The sequence below is a fragment of the Corylus avellana genome, chromosome 7 (genome assembly GCF_965113065.1).
Source record: "Corylus avellana chromosome 7, dhCorAvel1.hap1.2, whole genome shotgun sequence".
NCBI classification, from domain to species: Eukaryota; Viridiplantae; Streptophyta; class Magnoliopsida; order Fagales; family Betulaceae; genus Corylus; species Corylus avellana.
In genome coordinates, this window is record NC_142496.1 from 5,507,734 (window position 1) to 5,529,948 (window position 22,215).

The 22,215-nt window shown below is 36.2% G+C and overlaps 2 protein-coding genes across 2 annotated transcripts; both read right to left on the reverse strand.

The window, feature by feature from the left end:
- Positions 1–4,389: 4,389 nt before the first annotated feature.
- Positions 4,390–14,601, reverse strand: LOC132184361 (bystin). Its single transcript, XM_088518638.1, has 12 exons — positions 14,348–14,601; positions 13,719–14,211; positions 13,008–13,131; positions 12,164–12,215; positions 11,172–11,499; positions 9,549–9,628; positions 8,672–8,719; positions 7,679–7,825; positions 7,060–7,132; positions 6,889–6,964; positions 5,219–5,309; positions 4,390–4,601 (listed from the first exon to the last, which is right to left on the reverse strand). Exons 2-11 carry the CDS (start codon positions 14,037–14,039, stop codon positions 5,230–5,232), a joined length of 1,329 nt encoding a protein of 442 aa, XP_088374764.1. The 5' UTR covers positions 14,040–14,211; positions 14,348–14,601; the 3' UTR covers positions 4,390–4,601; positions 5,219–5,229.
- Positions 14,602–16,865: 2,264 nt separating this feature from the next.
- LOC132184441 (uncharacterized) lies at positions 16,866–22,165 on the reverse strand. Its single transcript, XM_059598079.2, has 6 exons — positions 21,706–22,165; positions 20,804–20,938; positions 20,621–20,714; positions 20,080–20,174; positions 18,511–18,678; positions 16,866–17,295 (listed from the first exon to the last, which is right to left on the reverse strand). The coding sequence occupies exons 1-6, from the start codon at positions 22,040–22,042 to the stop codon at positions 17,135–17,137; spliced, it is 990 nt and encodes a 329-aa protein (XP_059454062.2). The 5' UTR covers positions 22,043–22,165; the 3' UTR covers positions 16,866–17,134.
- Between the last annotated feature and the right edge of the window lie 50 nt (positions 22,166–22,215).

Here is a 22,215-nt window from a genome sequence, read left to right on the forward strand (position 1 = left end):
ACATCAACTACAATGTCTAAGCCAACTCCTTTACCAAACATCAGACAAGCTTAACTTATGACTTGACAACGAGGAGCATAGGAACATGCATGTCCTAATGTTGGGGAGAATAAAATAAATAATGCTAAAGAACCTTTTATTGTTATCGTAAAAATACATAGAAGTAAGAAAAGTCTTCTTTTAGTGTATCTGATAAAAATTGATAAGCATAAATTACATAAGGATTCTTGTTTGTGAGAGCACACATTAATGTCTATGAAGAGAATATATATATATATATATATATATATATATATATATATATATATATATATATAATCTCTTACCAAACCTTGGAGTTCATTGACAACATCTCAATTCTTCTTAATTTTATCATCAAAGCAGTCGAATAAACAAGTTCCAACATGGACGTCAGGAGCTTGCAATTTTGGGAAGCATTCTTCTATGCACTTTTTACCAAGATCATAAATTTCAGCATCAGTTTCTTTTCGGTGATTATACAAGCATTGAAAAAAGTTACGTGTAATATGCTCAGCAAACCTTAGGCTTCCATATTTATATTTTGTAATGCAATATTAAAGTCTAGTTTCGAGGCAATCATACAATGACTTTTCAGCATAACCAACAACAGGTTCAGAAGGATGAAGATGGCGGATGGGATGTAAAGAGGCATGGAGAAAATGAGGGGTAAGGTAATTTGCTTGCATTGCTAGTACCGTGAGGATAATCAACTTCATCATCAGCACTATCAGTTTTCTCAGACATTTCATGGCCATCGATTGTTTCTCGCTCTATAAGCTTTTCTTATTTGCAAGTTAAATGCATAAACGATTTATTGGGATTGAACCTCTAGTCATAATCCATATCTATTGAGACAAAATCTCTAGTCAGCATCGCTATTGAATAGCTTGATTCCATTGGAAAAAAAAAATGTTTTTAGCTTTGTTTATTGGTTTATTCATTAAATTGTGGCTTTTGGAAATATGATTATATTCTAATTAATTAACATTTGATCCAAGTTATGTCTTTTGAATAGGGACATAGGACTTTACAAAAGTTGTTGCGCAATTAATTAGTGATTATTAACACTACAGAACCAAGGGTAAGACAAAACCATAACCTCTATTTCGTGTTATTTAAGTTTATTTTTCATTAATAAGATGTTTACCATAGAAGTATAGATCAAGCTAGAAAATGAGAATGTGACTTTTAGAGGACACGAAATTGTAGGGCAAGATGACTTGTTTTCTGGACTAAGACAATATACTGTCATGTGTTAAATTTCATGTTGGTGGAATATTTAAATGAAATAGGGGGTGAAATTGACGGAGTCAAGGTTCGATCCCAAGACCTTTAGCTCGGATATCATGTTAAATCACCAGTTATCCTAAAAGCTTAAGCTGATAAGAAGAGATAAATTTAATCACTTAATCATTACTTTAATATCATGGACACTTAACCATTTCGTGGTGCCTAATATTTGTAGTTAAAAAGGACAATACATGTAATCGGGCTTCAAAAATCCAAGATATGGACTTGGCCTTTGGATCCGTTTCTCTTGGTTCGGGTCACCCACTCAATTTACCCACCATCCAAACATCCACCGTACCAATAACTCATATTCATATGGATTCTTCTTCAACTTTATATAAAGTTCAAAAATAAAAATAAAAAGAGAGGAAAATTAATAAAAATGGGCATTGGCTTTGCTCTTGATCCTCACTTTGAACATTGTTATAGCTTGTTCTTGTTTTTATGATGACCAGGTAAAAAGTCATTCATCTCTGAATTCAAATTATGTTTTTTTTTTTTTTTAAAAAAAAAAAATGAAAATTAAGTTAAAACCATAATTGTGTTTTGCACATACTCAACAGTTTGTCCAACATGCTCTTCAACTTTCCAGAACCTCGATAGATAAAGAGTTTTCTTGTTTATGTTAAGAATTTTGTCGTTGTGATCAATAAATTTGAGATAAACATACATAAATTCTAATAGTATCATAATGTCGTCCATTCAAAGAAAGTAAAAAAGAAAACGTACATGTACCTCTCTCAAACTACTATCTCATTATCAATGTCTCTCTCTTCTCTTCTTACCAATCAATTTTACTCACAAACTACCCACAAAATATCAATGTCCCCCTTATGGAAAAAAATACCCTTCATAATTTATTTTTTTTTAGAAAAAAAAAAAAACCAAAAAAGTAAAAGTATAAAAAGGGTTAATAACTTTTTTGGTATTTGGGTTTTAACATTTTTATTTACCCCCCTAGGTTTTAAAACATGAAACATGACAAATCTCATACCTTACATATGGGAAAAGACGGAATCACTATCTCTGTTAGTTTCCGTCAGTCCTCCATTAACGAAAGTCCACGTGTCACTTCCATAATATGCCACGTGTCCTAAAAAAAATAAAAAAAATTGAGGTCCCCATCTTTCACGCCTGAAACCAATATGCAACCCAGCAACCCATCATCGCCCCCACGCAACCCATTGCCATCCATCCTCGCAACCCATCTTCCACGCAAGCCATCTTCGCAACTCACAGTGTCTGTCTCCATCGAACTAGTTACGAGAGATCTGTCTCATGTCATGGCATGGAAAGAAAATAGTCAATGCCGCAGATCGTTTGTGAATGCTAATGTGCTTCAAATAGTAGAAAGAGAAAAAGCTCATCATTGATCCGAAAATGCAAAAGTATCATCTCTGTAGCCTATTACTTATTCTCTTCCTTGCGTGGGATATCTTAACTAGGGTAATCAAGGCAAAATAACTCTTTGGACAATTCCCCTATTCCATTCACAGCTGCTATTCCAACATCAAGTTAGAGCACCAGCTCTTCGTCTTCATCTAAGAAGGCATTAGACATGGGCAAGAGCTCTTTCAGCAGCAATCCTTGATCGAAATGAAGGAAGAAAGCAAATGATCGATTAGGGGTGGCTTTCTGGCCACCCCTTCAATTTTTTTTCTTTCTTTTTTGGACTTCAGGGCCAAGATCTTGAAGCTCTGTGATGCAATCTTTTGTTTGAGCACCAAGCACCGTTGCTCCATGAATCTGATGTCCGCGTGCTTCGATGCCAACACCTGAGACTTGTTCACCTGCCATTCTTTCTCTGCCTGCAAGCATTTTTCATCCTAATGAACACAGGTTCAAAAATTAGGATTTTCTGTAGAGATTAAAGAGATTTCGGTCTCTGTTTGGTTGTTAAACTAAATGAAAATAAAAAAGGAGAGTATGAGATTATACAATGTGTTGGATTTTTTTTCTTTTCCTCGATTTTCTTAACAACCAGAGGAGAGAGAGATTAGTGTTTGTATTGGAGACTTTTTTCTAATTTTTTGTATTGGAGACTTGGAGGCGAGAGAGACGTTGGGTTTTTTTTTTTTTTTTTTTTTTTTGGATGATATCATTTTTTTATTTTTTAGGTTTAATTATTTTTTGTTATTTTATTATTTTTAATTTTTAGGACACGTGTCGTGATATAAACATAAATGACATGGACTTCCGTTAATTAGCACAGACGGAAACTAACAGAGGTAGTGATTCCGTCTTTTCTCATATGTGAAGTACTAGATTTGCCATGTTTTAAAATGTAGGAAAAAAAAATAAAAATGTTAAAACTCAAATACCAAAATAGTTATTAACCCAAATAAAAAATCTAAAAAACCAAAGAAAAAGAAAAAGAAAAACCAAGCCACCCACAATGGCTAAAGAAAATAAAAATGTTAAAACTCAAATACCAAAATAGTTATCAACCCAAATAAAAAATCTAAAAAACCAAAGAAAAAGAAAAAGAAAAACCAAGCCACCCACAATGGCTAAAGGGTTTGGCCACCCCCTAATTTTTTATTTTTAACAAAAAAAAAAAACTGTTTGAGGGGATGGCGAAACTACCAAAAAATGTCAAGGAGGTGGTTATGCAGATCTTTTTATTTTTGGCTATTCAATGCAAGAGGGGGGGATTTCCCCCCAACTTCAATAGGGCAAGAAACATGTAAGAGTATTCACATCAGCTACCCTATATCTGCTTTCCTTTCTTAAATACAAGGAAAATCTCCACAAAAAAATAAAAAAAAAACCCACAAAAAGCCACTTGCAACAACTTTCCAATAAGTTTGGTGCTACCCAATGGCTAGAGAAGCTCTTTCTCTATCTATTATTTTAACACTATTTCTTTCTTCTCTCTCATCTATCCTCTGCTTTTCATTAGGAATTGTATTTGGATTTTTTTAAAAATGCAAGTAGGAAACTGATATGATTGAAAAGAATTCCAACACTAGAGCAATGAAGTCGATTTTTCCCCTAAAACCTTTACTCAACTGCAAAGTACACTAGTTAAGATGAAAACAGGCTCAAGACTTGAATTTTCAAGCTCCAAAAGCACTATTGGACAATCATGGAGTTTCTGGATTTTTTTTTTTCGAAGCATGTGGATGCATGCCCACAACATATGATAAATACGAAATTTGTCCCACGAGTGCTCAAAGAGAACATTTAAAAGGCATAATAAATCCAAAATTTTGTTACTTGTACAAAAATTTGCCATGAAATTGCATTTCTCCCAGCAAACATGGACTGTATCTTTTTGGGCACTCCACCTGAAAAAAAAATAATAATAATAAAACCCTACAATTAGCCGGAGGGCACATTCTCCTCACCACATCCAAAAACGAAATTATACGTGCATTATCAGTTTACACGGGGTGTAATGCTAATGCTTATTACACCACTCAATACAATCTGGTTTCAAGGGTCAAGTCTCTCTAAACCCTATCAAAATTACATTCACCTTAAGCTTGTCATGCATGCCAAATTTAAAAGTTTATCAAAACTATACAATGTTGAAACACTTCTTTCCATGTAATTTTGAGCAATCACATTTAAAAAAAAAAAAAAAAGGATTATACAGCTCCTAATATCCGATCAACTTCATATTTGGAGTGCGTGAAGGGCTTGAGGAAGGCGTATAATCCAAATTGGATATAGTGAAAAATGAAGCAAACAAAAAGTAAATTTAGAGGCATACTAATGACTACTTTTACAAATGGGTCTGCATGACAAGCTTGAGGAGACCTTGTAATCTAAATTGGGTCTAGTGAAAAATGGATCCCAGAAAATATTGTAAAAATGAAAGAATCACCAGTTTTACACAACAAAATCCAGCTTCAACGATAGCAAAAACAATATAACAAAATGCAAAATGCAGTACACATACCAGGCAATCAATCAATCCTCCTCCATCGGAACCTCTGGAATATCAAACCTGTCTTCTTCAATAGTTTTATTGATCACAGAAACAGGAGAGGGTATGGGAAGTCAAGGAAACAAGAATTTATCTGGTCATTGAATCTAATGAAGAAAAAAACACTTAAACCAACAAAAGCAGCTCCACATTTGATGAATTCCTTGATGCATCATTATAGTAGGATATCAATGCAAACTCAATTTTATGAAGCAACAGATAATGACTAATTCAGATTAGCAAATAGCAACTAGTACAATCCATAATACATCAATGTCTTCATGATCCGCTAGGTACATAACTCATAAATCTCAAGGGTATATTAATAACCTTGTTTTATGTGATTCCACGTCGCTTGTGCGAGTAAGTTTTTTCTCTAGTAAATGATTAACATAGTGCTTAAATCATATGATCACATACATACAATAATGACAAGCTTTTACTAATACAATCAATCACCGAAGCACCTTTTCTTTTTTTCTTTTTTTTCTTTTTTTTTAAATTCAAAAAAGGTAGGCACAGGGGAGATCAATTTTAGTTATTCTATTTGGGCGTAATCATAGTAATACAGGAGAGGGCTAGACGGTGGGAATTGTAGACGCTCCCTCAAGTCCGACTCAACCTCATCAGGGCATCAATGGGATCCAAAGAGGCTAATACTAATAGGATTAAGTATTCCCATTTCGGGATTCAAACTCTCACCCTAGTACAAGTCCAACTACTTGGGAGATTTCCTTGAGGCCACTGAACCACTACTAATGATAATCACCGAAGCATCTTACTTTCATGAGTTTCCGCTTCTTCTCCCAATATGATTCATTTAAAGCATAGTTTATTTCATGAATCCAACGAAGCAAAACCCAAGCCTAGCTCATTGAATGAAGCCAGATAACCTCGTAGTCTAGCTTAAATTGGAAATTCTAGAGGTTAGTCTTAAATCTTATAATCCTACTATCTGTGATTAGCTGTGCCCTTCTTTCAATTCAAGCAGTAGACTTAAGACAATCAATTTGATTCCATTAGAGATGAACAAATGATTTCCAGGATTATCCCTTTTTTCTCTTGGTCAAGACATTATGATTTGGCAACCCTTGCAACTATGCTGCATCGCTTTTCTAGCTTAAATAAGTTAGAAGGCAAATTATACATTAAAAATATAATCCACATATATCTACTCAAGCTGAGACCTTACCAACTTGAAATCAAGCTCCTTAGAAACTTGAAAATCAATAACCAGAAGCTAAAAAATACAAACTTATTAGCACATAACACATGATACAGTTTCAACCACTGTGGCTGGCTAGGAGCATGACTAGCTATGGCTGGGTTTTGCCACCCATGACCACCACTGTGGCTAGCTTGGTCTGTGGCTGCACTAGGCAAATACAACTTTTTTTGGCATTTTTTTTGTCTTCTAAGGGGGCATTAATATTGTTTCAACAATCATTTATGACAAAAATGCTGACTGAGGTCATGAATTTAGAATGGACCTAAACCTAAGCCTTAGTCTATCAAATTGAAAATTGGGGTCTCAAGGCCAAAATGGCAAAAACATTCAAGGGTTTTGTCACCTGATTTCCCCAAAAAATTATTAGATAGAATTCAAACTTTAAGCAAAGCCTAGAAAAGACAAAAAAGGATATATATTGACATAAGATCATCCTCCTTTTCACCACGGTTGCGGCTATTATTTAGCTCCCGGCGGATTTCAGGAGTAACCTACATTTGGAGAGGGCATACGCATTATATAAGACATTAAATTAAATAATGAGAATTCATGGAAGCAACTACAATGTCAGGGACAATGTCCTTACTAGTTTGTGCTTTTGCATTTCAAGTAGATTTCTAAGGTTATCTTTATCCTCCTTCCGCAGGTCATTTTTGTACCTGCAAGGAATTTGGCATAGGAACAGTATATGAGAGGAAATGCAATTATGAATCAAACTAATACAATGACGTATGTTATAAAAGTATAAAATGTAAATCCTAGTTACATGTTTCTCCTTTTCTATCAAAAGGATGGGTACGTTTGATGTAGGACAGATTTAAAACCTGTCAATGGATGGCTAATATGGTTATAGGGTTAGAAAGTTGTGGTTTTAGGGCTTGGGATGGTAAGAGAATCGGTACAGGGTTCAAACCCTAGCTACAACTAGAGAGAGATATTGGTTTTTCCTTCTTTTTTTTCCCTATTGGGCAGACTGATTTGGAAGGCCCAGGGACGTTTTGCCTTCATTTCCCTCCCTTTTTCTCTCCTACCAAACAGATGGATTTTAACTTCCCCAAACCCCCCAATCCTCTCCTTCCCTCCCTCCAAAAATAGTGGAAGTGAACCAAATGTATGTTCTATAGAACATATTATCCTAGGAAATAAAAATTCTTCTCGACGCCCAATCAGGCAAGAGAAAACACTTTTTAGTAAAAGTTACTAACCTTTGCACAAATGCAAGTAATGATTGGTGCCATATTACAGGCATTATCCTGGTATCTTCGAGGAATCTCATAAAATGAGCAACGGTAGCATCAAGTACACGATGTGGCAAAGCATACTTCTTCTCCAAAAGAAGCTTTATAAAATAGCTGCAATGATTAAGAAGGAAACTTGGTCAAGTAGTTTCAAAAGCATTTGCAACCAAAAAGAGATTGCCAACAAAAATCATCACTTATTATATAATAAGTGAATTTATTAATCAACCAATCAACATGAATACTAATCTCGAAGCAATATGATGATCTCAAGAATACCAATCACTTTGTTTCCGAGCTTCATATTACCAAGCTCTACACTCTCCTTTCCTGATTAGTCATGTATCATAGAGAAATGTCAAAATAGGAAGTCAAAAGAGAATTATGTATTACATAAGAAGGGATTTATCCCATGGACCTTCTACATCTTTTTACTAAATCAGCAGCATTTAACATATATGGGTTGTCTCCCCTCTTAAGCCAATAAACCACATACTCTCAATGTTCTATCACACAATCTATCTGCTCGAAACTTCTAAGTAACACCATATTAAAAAGAGCAAGTGTTGTCCATTTGACTGCATGCTGACAAGATATTATCAAACACATTGGGAACAAGCTTATGGCCAAACCAGCTCTCTGATGGACTTGATTTCTGTGTACCATGATCTCTAGATTGATCTTGTCATCATTTCAGCTATTAGCATATCCAGATACCAACCATGTTAAACAAGGTTTTATCTGACACCTGAACATTAATGCTTGTCTCTTCAAAAAACTTAAGTGTCAAAAAGCCATTCAATTAAATACTCATAAAAACTCATGCATCATCCATCTACAAAAAAAAAAAAATTAAAAAAAAAAAAAGAATAAAAAAAAACAAACACATGGCACGAGCCATTAACCTTCAAACATGTTCGCATTCTTTGTAAATGAAATAAATGTTACATCATTCACTACCTTGTTGTACCACCATATTCCATCTCTGCAAGCTTCAATAATGCAACACTGCAAATCCATTCAAAAATTGTGTTAGACATCTCCCAAGTGTTAGAGTTTGAACTATTCATCTAAAATAATTTCAACAGCTACTCAGACATGCACACCATTCACAAGAACTTCATATATTCAAATTATATCAACAGCTACAAACACAACGAAGAAACCAGCTGGAAAAAACCACAAGTGGACTTTAAATTGAAAAGCTAAAGGGGCAAACAAGGAATATGCTTAGTAACAGCAAAGACATGTTTAAATTGTTGACAAATACAGCTAATTAGGCATCCACAGTTAACTGACAGATATGCTAAATAGGGCTCTTGTGACAACTAAGCAATACAAATGTTTGCCATAGATTTGTAGTCCTTGATATATATATAATCAAATAAATCAACAAGGCCATATTTCTTGCAAAAACTTGCTAAAGGAATTTTGGAAAACTACACCAATGATTTAAATCTTACAAAAAATATTCATCAAACGTCCAACAGATTTCTAATAAGTTAAAAGAGCAATGGGTTCATCTTCAGACTAAAACAGAAGGGCGCTTTTATTAATTAAAAAATATATATTATTATGTGATGAGACGTGTTTTAAAAGGAAACAATTATACAAAAAATAGGCCTGACAAAGTTTTTCCAAGAAACTCCTTAAGTTAAATTATGAAAACCATTTCGTCATTGACCAAGTATAAGGTGAGTCTCATCTCGAATCTTTAGATCCAGGACAACCCCGCTCCCCCCAACTGTTCCACAAGGTAGAAAATACAGGCAGTATCCCCACACTTTATCAGTCCATTGATTAAGATTTTGTGTCCATAGAACTCCACTAGACATACCTTGAATGAAGGGGAGGAATGGAGACCTTCTGTATAATGCTCCCAATTATGACAGCTTCCCTAAGATTGCAGGTCCTTGACTGCATGTCAAGAAAAAATTGATAAGTAATTCAATCTTATTAAAGGGCTGAGGGGCACAATCCAAGTACGCAAAGTATACAAGAGAAACCCACTTAGGGAGAAGAAAAGGAACACAAATCCATAAATTCTACAAAGTTAGCAAAGCAGAAACTGTTGATAGCAGCCATCAACCCATAAAAAGATTTGAACAAAATATCTTTCAACTCTACCACCATTCTCTCACAATCTTCAAAATTTTGGGAATTGCATTCTCTCCAAATGCACCACATCACACAATGGGGAGCCATCCTCCAGGCTTCTAAATTACAGTACCTACCAAACCGGTCACTCCAACTAGCCAATAAATCCGCCACCCCACTCTATGTTGCAGAAAAAAAAAATTAAAATCTAAACAATGGAAATTTATGACTGTATATAAAGGCTATTTTCCCTGCTCACATAATTATGTGATTGTCCAAAGCTAAATTAATCAGCCTTCCCTACACTATCCTTCCATTTCTAGAATGGTTTATAAAATGATTTTAAACTAGATTAGTAGAAATACATAAGTTTGAACCATGTGTATACTTCCCATAAATGAAGCCCAAACCCTAGGATACACGATTGATGGCAACCCTTCCCCCATCTCATAATCCCCAAGCTTGATTAAGGTTTGATTTGACCCTAAGACTTTGGTACACCACAGCAGAGACAAAAAGAATGGTAAATGTACGTAATAACAATCACATACCAATATCTGAAACACCAGAGACAGCAAAGAAACAAATTGCAACAGTACATATTCATCTTAATGGTCAAGGGAAGCGACAATTACTTATCAAAAAAGAAGTATCAATTAAGTAACAAAGACTAAAGAGCACAAACATTGAAGTGAAAGACAACATGATACTAAGTATCCTCCACTTAGTAAGTGGTAGTCCCAACATTTATAGGGAACGAGGATTGAATTCTAAGAAAACAGGATATTAGGTATCACTGAAAATATCTATGCTACAAAATGCAAGCTAGTTTTTTATCATCTCGCACTTAATTCCCATTTTAAGGAATTAAAGTATTCAACCTCTAACACACTGCAATTATATGAAATAATGCAGAGAAAGCCAAATTGCATGTATTCCCTTCACATATAGCATTGCTAAGAGATTTCAAAATTTTCCTAACAGTAACAGTGATGGTGCAAGTAAATAAATAAATAAAATGTACATCTTTATAAAACCCATCAGACACTGAGCATATCATAATTAATGTGTCTCTACATATCATGTCATAATTTTTCCTAATACCCATAGTATCTTATCCGTGTCCCAGGGGCTTCCTAGGTGTTTATCAATAAATCCATACCACGGCTATACAAATCAGCATTGATCTCCTTAACTGCTCCATTATGAAAAAAGAAACTATGCACAAGCATCCACAGTTTGTACACCAAGTTCAACAGTAGATCTTGAATATTGAAGCACATATCAGCACATTCAACATAATTTTGGATAGCGAACTTGAGGGAACAGCAAAAATTATTATGATATGTTGAAGATCGTGTACCTCACATAGAGGGAACAATATTCCTTTGAAGAATGCAGCAGGTTTGTAGAGCGACTTCTTCAAAGCTTGATATAAAGCGAAATGAAGCCGCTGATTCTTCCGAATATCTTCTCTCACTCGTGGGAGCAAAACTAGTTTGTAGAAGCGTTCTGCCTTCTTTACACCCAAATTGGAAGCAAAAATTCTTGTGGATTGATACAGAGCATTTGGTGACCAGTTCTCAGGCTCAGTCAGATATAGGATATCCTCCCAAAGTTGCATTGAAGGGATGTGCTTGAATGCTTTGGGCATTTTGCCTGCTGTGTAACTACGAAGAAGCTTGCCAACCCTGCATAGTATGTGTACTCGTGTTCAATAAATTTGTCATTTAGAATAAGATTTCCTAAATATATATATTTCTCCCACAGATTTCAGGCATGAATAGCAACAGCACTTTTTATGAAAACAAAAACATTTTAAGATTCAAATAGTCAAGAAAAATCAATATAAGTTAAACTCAAAAGGGGAACATAAATGAGTATTGCCCTTTGCGGTGAAGAGGAGGATCCATATTCAGCGGATTTTCTTCAGGTTATGGACGTCGCTCGGCCTAGGGCTGAAGGAAAAAGGCCTAGGAATAAGGGCAAAAGAGAGCTGTTAAATTTAGAAAGCTCCGTTAATTATGGCAATGTTAGTGCGTCCTTCAGGAGAAGGAAGGGCAGAATTATTGCGTCATAGTCTTTTGTGAAAGGATGAGGGTGTTTGGTTAGTGGGCCTTGCGTTGGTGTGTTTGTTTGAGGGTTTTTGGGTGGTTGTTTGGTTTTTCTGGGTGGGTGTGCTGGGGTTTTTCTTTGGGCTCGCTTTGGCCCCCTTTGTATACTTCGTGTGTAATTAGGGGAGCCTCTCTCTTTCTCCTTCTTTAATAAAACTTCTTATTACTTATCAAAAAAAATATATATAAGATATTTCAATGTGATGCAATCTTATAACAAGAAAATACATTGCGTACATACCCCTTGTATAAATCGATGATGGAGTTATCCAATTTAGGCAATGGTCGCATTTCTGCAATAAAATAAATAGAATCAGTAAAGAAGATAATGACAACTGAACGACAATGGTAAATAAAGAAGAAAAAAACAAAAAAACAAAATCCAAACCTCTAAATGACATTATTTCTAAGATTCACTTAGGACACCTTTAGTACGAAGGAATAGACCTAGAAATGGAATAGCTATTCTTATGGAACACCTACTACATTATTTGGTTGTGCCACCATTAATGGGAATAGTTATTCCCCTAAAATGGGGAATAACCATTGCTCTCAAAAAGTTAGTAAATAGGTATTCCACCAGGAATGGAATTGTGCTAAAATAATATCCCAAAAACCCATTCGTCATTTTCGTTCTGGTCTTCACAATAGGTGGTTTGGTCACCCCAACCGAACCTCACAAGTAGTCACGGCTACTCCCGGCATGCCATTCGGTGGCTGCAACCATTAGATGGCTTGGATTTGGTGGTCGCGACCACCCCCGCACGCTGGTTGGGGTGACACCAACCAGGAGAAGGAGAGTCTTATTCTTATATTGTTTTTATTAGTAAAGGTATTTTAGGAAATTTGGTTGAAATCTGATTCCATTTCGAAAATTTGGTCATTCTTGTGTTGTCACCAAACAAACAAATAGGACTAATCATTCCATTCCAGCTTCTTGTATTCCTCGTAATACTAATTCCTATTCTATAATAAGTAGTCATCATTACAGTGCATCAATCATGCCCTTAATCACTTATAGATGAACAATCCCCCCCCCCCCCCCCAAAAAAAAAACAAAAAAAAACTAAAATAAATATATCAACCTGAAGCAGCCTTTGCATCTTTCTGTTTAATTTTTGCAACAATGATATCGGCAAGAGTACACTGGGGACCCGCATCCTTTCTTAAGAATGCCTCCAATACTCTCTCATCCTCTTCATCAATCTCCTGCATGACAATAAATAAATAAAAATTGTGGGCTTGAATATCAAATTGAAGACTCCTAAAGAAACTTCCATGAAGGGGAAAGAAAAATTGATCTTTGATGATGTATGCTAGTGGTATCACTCACCCACAAGAGTATCAAATTATATGATGCCGTATTAATTATTCATAGTTTCCTAGAATGATGATTGCCCAAGCCACAAAGAAAAACTTGAGGGAAAAAAAATATATAAGAGTTTAGAATCTTAAAGTGTCAAGAGTTTTCAAAAATTAATAACAAACAATACACCACTCTGCGGTCAGTGACACAGTTTGGCCGCTTTATCGAATTCTGGAACCTCCATCGACAAAAGCTCAACATCCAAACCCCCAATTTTTTCATGCCGGAGTTTCTCAATAACCAAAACTTCCAAATTAAAAAATAAAATATAATGACAATGTACATACAAGCTCGAATCTCACCCTAATTGTTCTTCCCTTCTGACACGATAAAAACTCAAAATCCACAATCCAAAATTTCCACTTTCTTTTTGCCCACAGATTATCAGTAACCACGCAGTATAAACTAAAAGCAAAACAATGCCACTCACATCATAAGCGCCAAATTGGCTCTGAGTTTCAGAGAATCCTGCAAACTCATCGATGTCCTCGTGTGCTTCCTCGGCCTCAGTGAATCCTTGAGCGATAACCGAGTCGCTGTCGTTAGGGTTTCGCCCCTCCGCCTCGTCCTGAATCTCTCTCTGTTGAGCCAAGGCTTCTTTCAGGATCTTGGAGCTCATGCCGGACGATATCAGCTTCTCCTCCGCCTGGTGCTGCTTGGGCGCTTTCGACCTCTTCTTCGAGGCCACGGAGGCATCGTCGTCTGCGAGGAAAGGCTGCGGATTCTGATGCCTGCTCCTCTTCTTCGCCATCCGATCGAACACCAGCCAAAACCCTGATCACCAATCACTAATCAAAAACCCTAAAATGAGGGTGTAAAACAAAACCCTTTTGTTTAGCACGTGAGAGTTGACACCACGTGCCAATCTGATGGCGAACAAGAGCTCCGGCGGTTTTGATACACAGAGCTTGATTCTGTGGTAACTGAACCAACAAAAAAAACAACTCGTTATAAACTTAAGCTCAGAGAGATAGAGAGAGAGAAAGAGACTGTGAGAGAGAGAAAAATCGTGAGACAGAGAATCAGAGATAGAGAGAGATAAAGAGAGGAACCCCGAACCTGTACGGCTCGAGCAGCTCCACAGCAATCTGCAGCGTAGAGGTGGAGCCCTCGGTTTTTCAAAGGGAGAAACTTTCCGTTCCTGTGCCGCACCGCATGGGAGAAGAGCGTCGACGGAAGGACAGAAATTTCCTGGGCGGGCGGATCCAGGAACCCGGGTATTTTAAAAACTCTTACCGAATTCGGACCGGGTCCAGTCGGAATTAAACAAATTTAACCCGTACCTGTTGTTCAAACCTCAGGATCCGCCATGCTGCGGGGCGGGCGGGTTTTGCCCTTCCCCATAGACTGGATCGGGTAACTATGCCACGCCAATAACATACGTTGTACGATGTCCAATTCAAGCAGTCTTATGTTATAATATCAATTTAAATAATAAAAAATCTATTATTTTCAGTAATTTAAAATAAAAAGTCATGTACTCCTTCAAACTATCATTTAATTAATAGTCCCCAAAACTTTTAATTATGACATATTTTCTTAAATTATTGAAAATTTGACAATGTCCCCCAAAGTCAGCAAAAAGACTAGAATGACCAAAAAAAAATTTTCAATAGGACAACAATACTCCACTAAATTGGTTAGGAGATAAAGCAGTTATGGAGTTTTTACCAAGAGTACATTAATATACATAATTGAACACAACTCTATTCCATAAGCCTAAGCTAATGGGATAAGGTCCACTTAGATATATTAAATACTATTTTCTTTTATATTTTCTTGATGTGAAACACAACACTTACACGTGCACTTACAACAAAAAAATTTTTTAAAAAAAAAAATTATTTTTTTTAAGAAAAAAATGAAAAATTTCCATACCCTAGTTTTTTTTTTTTTAATTAGTTTAAAAAAATATTTTAAGGGTATTTTTCATCAATGGGAGACATTAACAATTTTTAGTAGCTTAGGGGAATATTGTTCAAATTGAAAGTTTTGGGGATTTTGTCAATTTGATAGTAGTTTGAGTTGGTATGTAAATTTTTCCTTATTTTAATTTTTTCAGATAAATTGTAATTTAACATAATATTACAACAACGATTTTTGAGATTGAATCCTCACTTTACTTCTATTTAGTAATATTTTGCGTGTTAAACTTCATACATAATTGAGAATATTAGGATATTATTCTTAATTTAAAGGAAAAGTACATGCACTCGAATAAGAGGATAACTTCTATAAGGCGGTGGACCACCTCCTTACCGCCCACCAACCAGAAGCTGCCACCTCAGCATATCAGAAAAATCCTATGTTTAAGAAATAAACACTACAACACTAAATTATACTAAATTAAATAATTAAAAAACCGATTAAATTTTGTTTAAAAAAAAACAAAGGGGTGGCTGGCTGGCAGCCACCAAAAGGAGAGGTAGGGGTGACGGCAGGCCATGGGGTGGCTGGCGCAGCCACCCCCAGCTCATCTGGGATGGCCAGCGAGCCACCCACATAGGTTGGGTGGCTACGCGTGGCCACCTCCAACAGATCTGGGGAGGCCCCCATGGGGTGGCCCGCGCAGCCACCCAACCCATGTGGGGTGGCTAGCCGGCCACCCCAGATGGGCTAGATGTGGCCGCGCAAGCTGGCCACCTTAGATGGGCTAGGGGTGGCAGCGAGCCACCCTCACATTCTTAAAAAAATAAAAATAAAAATTGAAGAAAAGAGGATAATTTGGCGTTTTGGGTCCTATTCTAGTTTGTGCAATAATTAGGTGGCAGTTTCTAATTGGTAGGCAATAAGGAGGTGGTTTATCCTCCTCGAATAATACTAGAAGTCTCCCTTATGTCACTCCAAAAATAATGTGACTTTTAAAATTACCATCGAACTTATGATTAATTATTATTAAATTTTAATCAAATGACGATTTTAAAAATCACATTATTTTTTGAGTGACCAAAGAGAGACTTATAGGCTGTATTTGGCAAAGGGCAGGACCGGACCGGACTGGACCGGACCCAAAAACTCAAAAAATTATTTTCAAAATTAATCACAACATTCTTACTTTTTACATCACATCAATCACTTTTTATTACTATTCAAATAAAAAAAACCACTACAAAACAAAATCTTTCACTTTTTTATACAAAATATTCTTACTTTTTTCTCTCATATCCATATCAATCAAATCTACTACAGTAACGTTTCACTCCCTTTTTTTCATTTCATTGCCAAACACAGCCATACAATTTCTTTAAAGTTTGAAAATTTACAATTTCTTTTTTTAAAAAAAATTCTAATAAATCCCAAAATCATAGGCTTGTTTTGTGTGGTGTAATCGGCTTCCACACAAGATGACTCATAATTCCGTATAATTCTCCGAAGAGACATATTAGACATCGTTCTCTTGTACATCTCTGAGATGTACAACAAATGTACGAATGATTTCTATCATTTTTCTTCTTCGAAATGGAGTTCATCATCCAATCATAATATTACTAAATAATCACAATTCAAGCCTAACAATTATCATCTACAATAGTAGTCGTTATACCACTTGGATCAACTGAAATAACTGAAACTCTGCTTGAATATCACACACCAAGATTCTTTTATTTCTTATAGCTTAACAACATTACTACAGTAATAAATCAGTTCAGTTTCCAAATAATCAATTGTACGAGCAAAATTTGGCTTATAAGAACCATTTCCCACATAACAAAAAAGCCCTCTAATTGCAAAGGACAAAGAATAATTCTTGTAAAAAATTTTGGTTGTTTTCTTGTATTGGATATACTCAAGTAGTGAGAAAACCTAAAAACTCAGAAAGGCAGAGAGGAGCAATTATCCAACAGTTTAAGCTTTAATCCGTGAAGGCTCTCCCACAGCACTCTCCATTCTTGTGTACCAATCGCCAATACGAGTGTGCTCCACCATATCATTACCAGACCTCAAGTAACGGATTGGTCTTAACACCCCATAGACAGCAAGGTCAGCTAAATTAGGCTTGGAGCCCCCTGACACAATGAGAAACAAGAAAGAATGAACAAAGATAATCATAATGAGGAAAAGAGTAAGAAATTCCACACGTCTATCTCATAATCAAGGAAAAGAGGCACATCTACTGCCGTATCCAAACTATTTGTTCGTAATAAAGTATTTGATGAATTGTTTCAAAAAGTGTGTTAGTAGCGTGGTGCCAAATCTATAAACCCATTTGAATAAATGTTGTTTGAGAAGTGTTTTATAGTGTTTGAAAATTAAGAAATGCTTTCCAAAACTTTGCCAAACACACAAAAAAATTCATCTTTTGCTCCCTTAAATTAAACTATTACCTGAGCAATTTCAAGAATTTAAATGATTGTGCCACAAAGGCCTCAAGTTCAAGGAAATAGTCAAACAGGGTGAAAGCAAGGGGCAATGCCTAAAACTTTGGCTGTCTGTTTCCAAGAGAACTTTTTAAATAGTGCTATTGCTAGAGAGCTTTGGCTGTTTGTGTTTTAATTTTTCGGGGTAGTGGGCAAGTTGTGTAGGGCTTTTCATCAGTCATGGAAGTAGCAAGAAATGGAAGAAAATTCTTTTATCTTATGTGGTGCATTTGGATGGAGAGAAATGGTCGAACATTTAAGGTTTGTGAATCATCAGTTTTTTGGAATTTCCAGTTTTTAAACATTTGTAATTTGGTGGATGCTACAAGATGCTACTTCACCGTGCTAGATTTCTTAACATGTTTGAATTTTAGGAGAGAAAATTTTACCCCTCTCTCTCTCTCTCTCTCTCTCTCTCTATATATATATATATATATATATATATATAATTATGATTATTATTATTATTATTTTTGGAGTGACTTGGATAGGGTACTACCCTTCAGCATGTTCACATAAAGTATGTATATCAAGAATGATATACATACTTTTTTGGAACTCTCATAGTACTACTCCCTTAATCATGTTAGGAGAATATTTACTATGACAGTATCATTCAAGCGTCACATCCTCTCCACTAAAGATTGGGGGGGGGGGGGGGGGGGGGTGGGGGGGTGGGGGGTGGGGTGAGGAGTGAAGTCGTGGGTCCGATATCCACGGGGCATGTTTTAATTATCAAGCCAACAAAAAAATTAAAAAGAAAGAAAAATCTGAATGCAATGCATGAACATCAATTGACTAAATAATGTAATGCATGCTAATGTTCTTGTAAAAAAGTTGTGTATACGAAACTTGAATGCATACCAAGGAACTCCCGGCCATTTAGGGCATCCACCCATGTTTCTGCAGCTTCATACAGCGCTGCACGTTCATCAGTGATGTTATACTTCTTCTTCAGTTTCTTGGACACAAAATACATAGCAGCAGCTCCAGCATATTTCACCGTAATTTTTTCTGTGAAGCTAAAATTACCTACAATAATAGGAAACAAGTACATAATAATCATGACTATCAGCCAAAATCTAAAGTTCAAGTTGTTCATTCACTGGAGGATGTAAGAGCAGAAGAAAAACTGGTTAAAAGATTAGAAACATATGCAGATGATAGCATACATTAGATGGTCCCTCCCCGTACGACGGGATAGAGAGAGAGAGAGAGAGATCTGTGATTTTGAATTCACCCTAGACAAGTACAGACCAGATGAGCCAAACACTTTAGCATACAATCAAACAGGAGTCTACAAAGACATAACAAGCCGAAGCTCTGAACATTTTTGAGCAAACACAGAGACACAAATGAATGACCTTCAACCTAACCCATAAACGCCATATATGCAATTTTTTTCTCCAAATCATGAATATCATTAGTACAAAATTTATTTCTACTACTACAAATGAGAGGCAAAAAGCCTTACATCTTATGGTGATAATGAGGATCCAGAAGGCTTGACAATTGAAAGTGCTGTATTAACAAAGTGTAATCATCAATCAGCTAGTCGGCAAAATCAGGAAAGATGGTTGATACACATTCAAGGCCCAAACAATGCCTTGAAAAAATTCATCAAACACCTCAAAAAATGAATCCCAATCACACAACTGCACTATTACACACATCCACTGATAAGGGCCTGACTTTGGAAGCAACTGCTCAACAAAAACCCTTCTAGAAGCCAGCTCAGTCTTGACAGAGGTGCTAAAGCCTAGAAGATTGCTTTCTAGGGATTCAGTGCTACCAGAGCAACTATTACTTCTTACACTTCTTCTGCCTTTTGTGGTAGTAAACCAAAAGAACTGCTACCTTTTAGTCATTTTTTAGAAGGGAAGACTTCTATACAGTTGACAACAAGCTCTAGCTCAAACGGTACTTCCCTAATAAGAATGGGATGGAGGGTGAGGTTGTCGGCTCAAGATCCCCACTGAATGATATGTAACCCACCAGAAAAAAGGGACTACTTACAATCCACAACCATATTAACTAAAGGAGTACTGCACATACCTAGAAAGGTCCTTCCCCATCCCCCTCCACACCCCACCAAAAAAAAAAAACTAAACTCAGATGTTTTTATGACAAATAAGACTAGGATTTTATTAATACCAAGAGACTAACTACACAGAACATGTGCAATAGATCTCCTTAAAAATTACAATCTAAATTTCAGACAATCAAAATATTCAAGGAACGAATATAAGCATGAAACACTGCTTATGGCCAACATCCAATGCCACAACATTCACAAGAAAGAGGATTTAAGCATCACATCTATTTGATAGAAAATATATAGAACACCTATTTTGTTGTTTAAATTAAGAATGAAAATTCGATAAATTAATTCTAAAAATTAAATAATTATACACAAACTAGCACAAGTCTTACCATTGCTTGTGATATAGTCAAAGGACTCAAGTGCCTCAGAAGTATTTCGATATATGTTTGGTGACAAGATATGCACCAAGTGATTGTCGACCCACCTATATCATGAAGCCATAAAAATTAGCACACCGGATTTATCAAAAGCCATAGTAGCAGTCGTAATACCTGCTAAAACACGATCACAAATATAAATGCTGTATCATAAATAAATATATATATATATATACATATATATATATATATATACATGCAAACATACACATGGAAAGTATATGTATAGATATTCTTGCAAACGAAACATACTTTTATGGACTCTAAAACGTGAAAACAAACCTTTTCTGTATAAACTTGCAATACCTGGTATAAAACTTTGTTTGCTTACTAACAAGTGAAGTTTATTACAGAAATCTCAAACTTCTCAAAGTATACTGCTAACCAGAATTATTTCTGGCAACACATAGAAGTACTTTGATCATGAGCATATGCTTGGCGAAGGGAAAAAAAAAAATAGATCATGAAGATAAGCTGGTGAAAAAAAATTTACCCACGCCATTTTTTCTCTTCATTATCATCATCATCCAAGTCTGAATCAGCCTTTCTTCCTGGAAGAATCTTACCGCTCAACTTGTCAATAATAGCTGAAAACATGTCACATATCAGTTTAATGAACACTTAAAATGGAACCCAACAAGTATAAGCAAGCCCATGATCATTCAAAGACACTTGCCTGAGGAGTCAACCAGCTGTTCCCCATCTACCACCAATATTGGCACCTTTTTATAGTCAGACCATTTAATTTCTTTCTTACTAAGTGGATTGACCTCCACAACTTTGTATGGTATGTCATAGTAGTCAAGAAAAGCTGAGATGGCAAAAAAATATCACCAACTTGTAAGAAACCTAATACAAAACAATACAACACATCAAGAGGTAACTAGCACAATAGCAACCATTACTGATTAAATGCATTACTTCAACTGACTAAAAAAAAAAGGCGAAAATGAAGCTGCTCGAGGATAATCCACTAATTTGGTAGCAGAGAAAAGACAGGAAATGAAAGAAAATAAATAACATAATGAGCAAACACCTACTTTAGTCTCTAGAGTTTACAACAAGTTCTAATTTGGTCCCTAACATTAAAAAGTTCACAATCCAGTCCCTAAACTTATTTAAATTTTTAATGATTTGGCAACCGGAAGTCCATGTAGAGGAAGAAGGGCAGGATGAGCAAGAAGAGGTTGCCATATCGGCAGCAAAATAACTAATTGCAGAAGTGTAAAATTTTATGGGCCAAATCAAAACTTCTTGTAAACTTAAAAAGCCCCCCCCCAAAAAAAAAAAAAAAATTGTGTGTGCCTTCACATTATCTAATATCAAATTTTCCACCATTTCGAACCTTTAAGAGAGGAACTAGGAATCCCATTTCCAACTCGGTATAATCCAACTCAAACGGACACAATTAAGGAGCCATTTCAATTTCCGTATTAGCATACGATCCAAAATAGAATTTCTTTTTCCCACTCCTCCATTGCAATTTCCTATTCTTAACACAATTCATCAAAAACAAAAAAAAAAAAATCAACTTTATCAAATAATTCAAGAAAGAAAAATAGAATAAGAGATCTTTACTTTTAACTTTATTGCAGAAGGGGCAGGCTTCGTACTGGTAAAGAACGACTTCCTTGGGGACGAGCTCCGGCCGGGGTGGCTCCTTCGCGTGGACCTCATCGGAGAGTGACGCGGCGGCTGCGACAGAGACCAAGGCCCCAGCTACACCGAGAGATACTGCTCGCACTGGCGAACCGGAGAAGGAAGAGAACCACCGCCCGCGGGTGTACGAGCCGCCCATACTGCTGCCGCCGTAGAGCGCCACCTGGAGGAGTCTGTGGTTCACGGTGGCTCCACCGTGGGAGGTGGCGAGAGTCCGGGAGAGGACGGAGGACGCGAGAGTTGAAGCTCTTCTCATGGTGTCGGAGAGAGTCAGAGAGAGTGGAAATTGGTTCGCTCAGATCCTCGTCGAGGGTTTAATGAGGTTTTGGGGTGTGCGTGGTGATTTCATTACAACAGGGTGCATATTGACTTCGTGTTACGCCTACGTCTCGAGACTCTCGACTACCACTGGACAAGCATCCTCTTCCA